Source organism: Nestor notabilis, unplaced genomic scaffold (assembly GCF_000696875.1).
Source record: "Nestor notabilis isolate BGI_N333 unplaced genomic scaffold, ASM69687v1 scaffold8298, whole genome shotgun sequence".
NCBI classification, from domain to species: Eukaryota; Metazoa; Chordata; class Aves; order Psittaciformes; family Psittacidae; genus Nestor; species Nestor notabilis.
The window spans coordinates 19,407-20,727 of NW_009941457.1; the positions used below are offsets into that span (position 1 = coordinate 19,407).

The 1,321-nt window shown below is 62.9% G+C and overlaps 1 protein-coding gene across 1 annotated transcript in view; it reads left to right on the forward strand.

Moving 5' to 3' along the window:
- The window catches only part of LOC104410660 (protocadherin-16-like), a gene marked incomplete at both ends in the record, with an annotated part of 19,448 nt that extends 18,133 nt beyond the window's left edge, over window positions 1-1,315 (forward strand). Inside the window, 4 exon segments of the mRNA XM_010020896.1 lie at window positions 166-228; window positions 231-902; window positions 992-1,188; window positions 1,190-1,315. Coding sequence (XP_010019198.1) covers window positions 166-228; window positions 231-902; window positions 992-1,188; window positions 1,190-1,315 — 1,058 coding nt within the window.
- Between the last annotated feature and the right edge of the window lie 6 nt (window positions 1,316-1,321).

Here is a 1,321-nt window from a genome sequence, read left to right on the forward strand (position 1 = left end):
CCCTGCCGATGTCATGCTCTGGGGTCGCGGGGGAGGCAGATGTGGTTCTGTGGCCACTGACCACTCCCACTGGAGCGTCCCAGACACTTGTGTCTCCAGCCAACAACCCCAGTGGCCTTTCCCTAGTGTCTCCCCCATGCTGACTCTGTCTTTGTGCCCTCACAGGGACCCTCTTCACCCTCCGGCAGCTGGAGTTTGATGCCAGTCAGCCCACCCTGGACCTGGCCATGCCCACGGCTCGCCCAGCCTCTCTTCCTGGGCCACGGTGCAGCTCCAGGTGCTGGATGTGAATGACCATAGTCCCAGCTTCCAGGAGCCACTTTACAACGCCAGCGTCCCTGAGGACCTGCGCCCAGGAACGACAGTGCTGACCCTGGAAGCAGGCGATGCAGATGTCTCCAGGGAGAACGCTGGCTTTGACTATACCATTGTCAGTGGCAACGGTGGCAACGCCTTCCGCGTGGAGAGTCGGGTAGCCTGGGCTGGGGGGCATCTCCACACGCAGGGAGCTTTGGTGCTTGTGGAGCCCTTGGACTTTGAGGCCATCCAGGTCTACAACCTCACTGTGGCGGCCTCAGACCGGGGCCTGCCGCAGCGCAGCACCACCGTACCTGTGCTCATCACTGTGCAGGATGTAAACGACAACCCGCCCGTGTTCACACGGGCTGAGTACCACACAGCGGTGAGCGAGGGCACACCTCCTGGCACCGAGCTGCTGCGCCTGGTGGCCCACGATGCTGACTCGGGGCCCCGTGGTCACGTTCACTACACCATCAGCTCAGGGGACCAACATGGGCTCTTCCAGCTGCACGAGAGCACGGGGGCCCTGTACCTGGCACAGCCACTGGACCGGGAGGTCCAGGCGCTGCACGCGCTCGTGGTGCAGGCCACAGACATGCCAGGTGGGCACTTTGCGCTGGTACCGGTGGCCATCGAGGGGAAGGATTCCAGGCGCTGCACGCGCTCGTGGTGCAGGCCACAGACATGCCAGGTGGGCACTTTGCGCTGGTACCGGTGGCCATCGAGGTGAAGGATGTCAATGACAACAAGCCGTACTTCCCGGTGGAGGTGCTGAGTGCCAGCATGCGGGAGAACCTGCCTCCTGGCACACTGGTCACCACGCTGCGTGCTGTCGACGCTGACACTGGTGTCTTCGGGGAGCTGCAGTACACGGTGCTGGAACAGGCTAGCCTTCCAGTTTCTCGTCAGGGCCACGGATGCTGGCAATGCCTCTGCCACAGTGACCGTGCGGGTGCTGGTGACGGGGGAGGACGAATATGACCCCATCTTTCTGAGCCCATCCTTCAACTTTGAGGTCCCA